The following is a 670-nucleotide window of genomic DNA, read 5'->3' on the forward strand; positions in this document are numbered from 1 at the left end:
AGACCGGGGAGGACCGGGGACGACACCGGGGAGGGTCAGCCGGGTCGGGGCGCTGACCGCCCTCTGCCCTCAGGAAGAAGAAAAAGGCGAAGGACAAGGCCCAGATCCTGGAGCAGATCGTGAGCAGCAAGAAGCAGGAGGAGGAGAAGAAGCGCGGCCTGGACAAGCGGACCCCGGCGCAGGTGGCCTACGAGAAGATGCAGGAGAAGCGGGTAGGGCTGCCCTGCCCCGTCTGGGGCTTCGGGCGGGGGATTAAAAACCCTTATGGACCCCTCAGATGCGGCCCCTGGGGGGGCTGCAGGGGCTGGGAGTAACCGGCCTCTCGTGTCTTCCTCCAGCAAATGGAGAGGATCCTGAAGAAAGCGTCGAAAACCCATAAGCAGAGAGTGGAGGTAAGGGAAATGATCCCGGTTTTCTCAGGCCGGTGTTTGTTTATGAGCACGCAGGCGTGTTGGGCTGGAGGAACTGGTTCGCCTTTGTGAAACACAGAAGCGGGGAGGCTGAGGGTCTTGTGGCTCAGTGACGGTGCCGTCAGCAGCAAATCTTTAAACGTTTTTCTTTCTCCTTCTCTCCCCTAGGATTTCAACAGGCACTTGGATACTCTGACTGAGCATTACGACATTCCTAAAGTCAGCTGGACTAAGTGAAGGGACTGCTTTTCAAGGCTTTG

The 670-nt window shown here is 58.2% G+C and overlaps 1 protein-coding gene across 1 annotated transcript in view; it reads left to right on the forward strand.

Annotated features, from left to right (window-relative positions):
• Positions 1-670, forward strand: part of RAB8A (RAB8A, member RAS oncogene family) — a 15,927-nt gene extending 15,257 nt beyond the window's left edge. The window contains exons 8-10 of the mRNA XM_035892346.1: positions 74-212; positions 339-392; positions 579-670. Of these exons, the coding sequence (XP_035748239.1) occupies positions 74-212; positions 339-379 (180 nt within the window). The 3' untranslated portion in view covers positions 380-392; positions 579-670. The remainder of the gene's footprint in view (positions 1-73; positions 213-338; positions 393-578) is intronic.

The sequence above is a fragment of the Egretta garzetta genome, unplaced genomic scaffold (genome assembly GCF_000687185.1).
Source record: "Egretta garzetta isolate BGI_Z169 unplaced genomic scaffold, ASM68718v1 scaffold4, whole genome shotgun sequence".
NCBI classification, from domain to species: domain Eukaryota; kingdom Metazoa; phylum Chordata; class Aves; order Pelecaniformes; family Ardeidae; genus Egretta; species Egretta garzetta.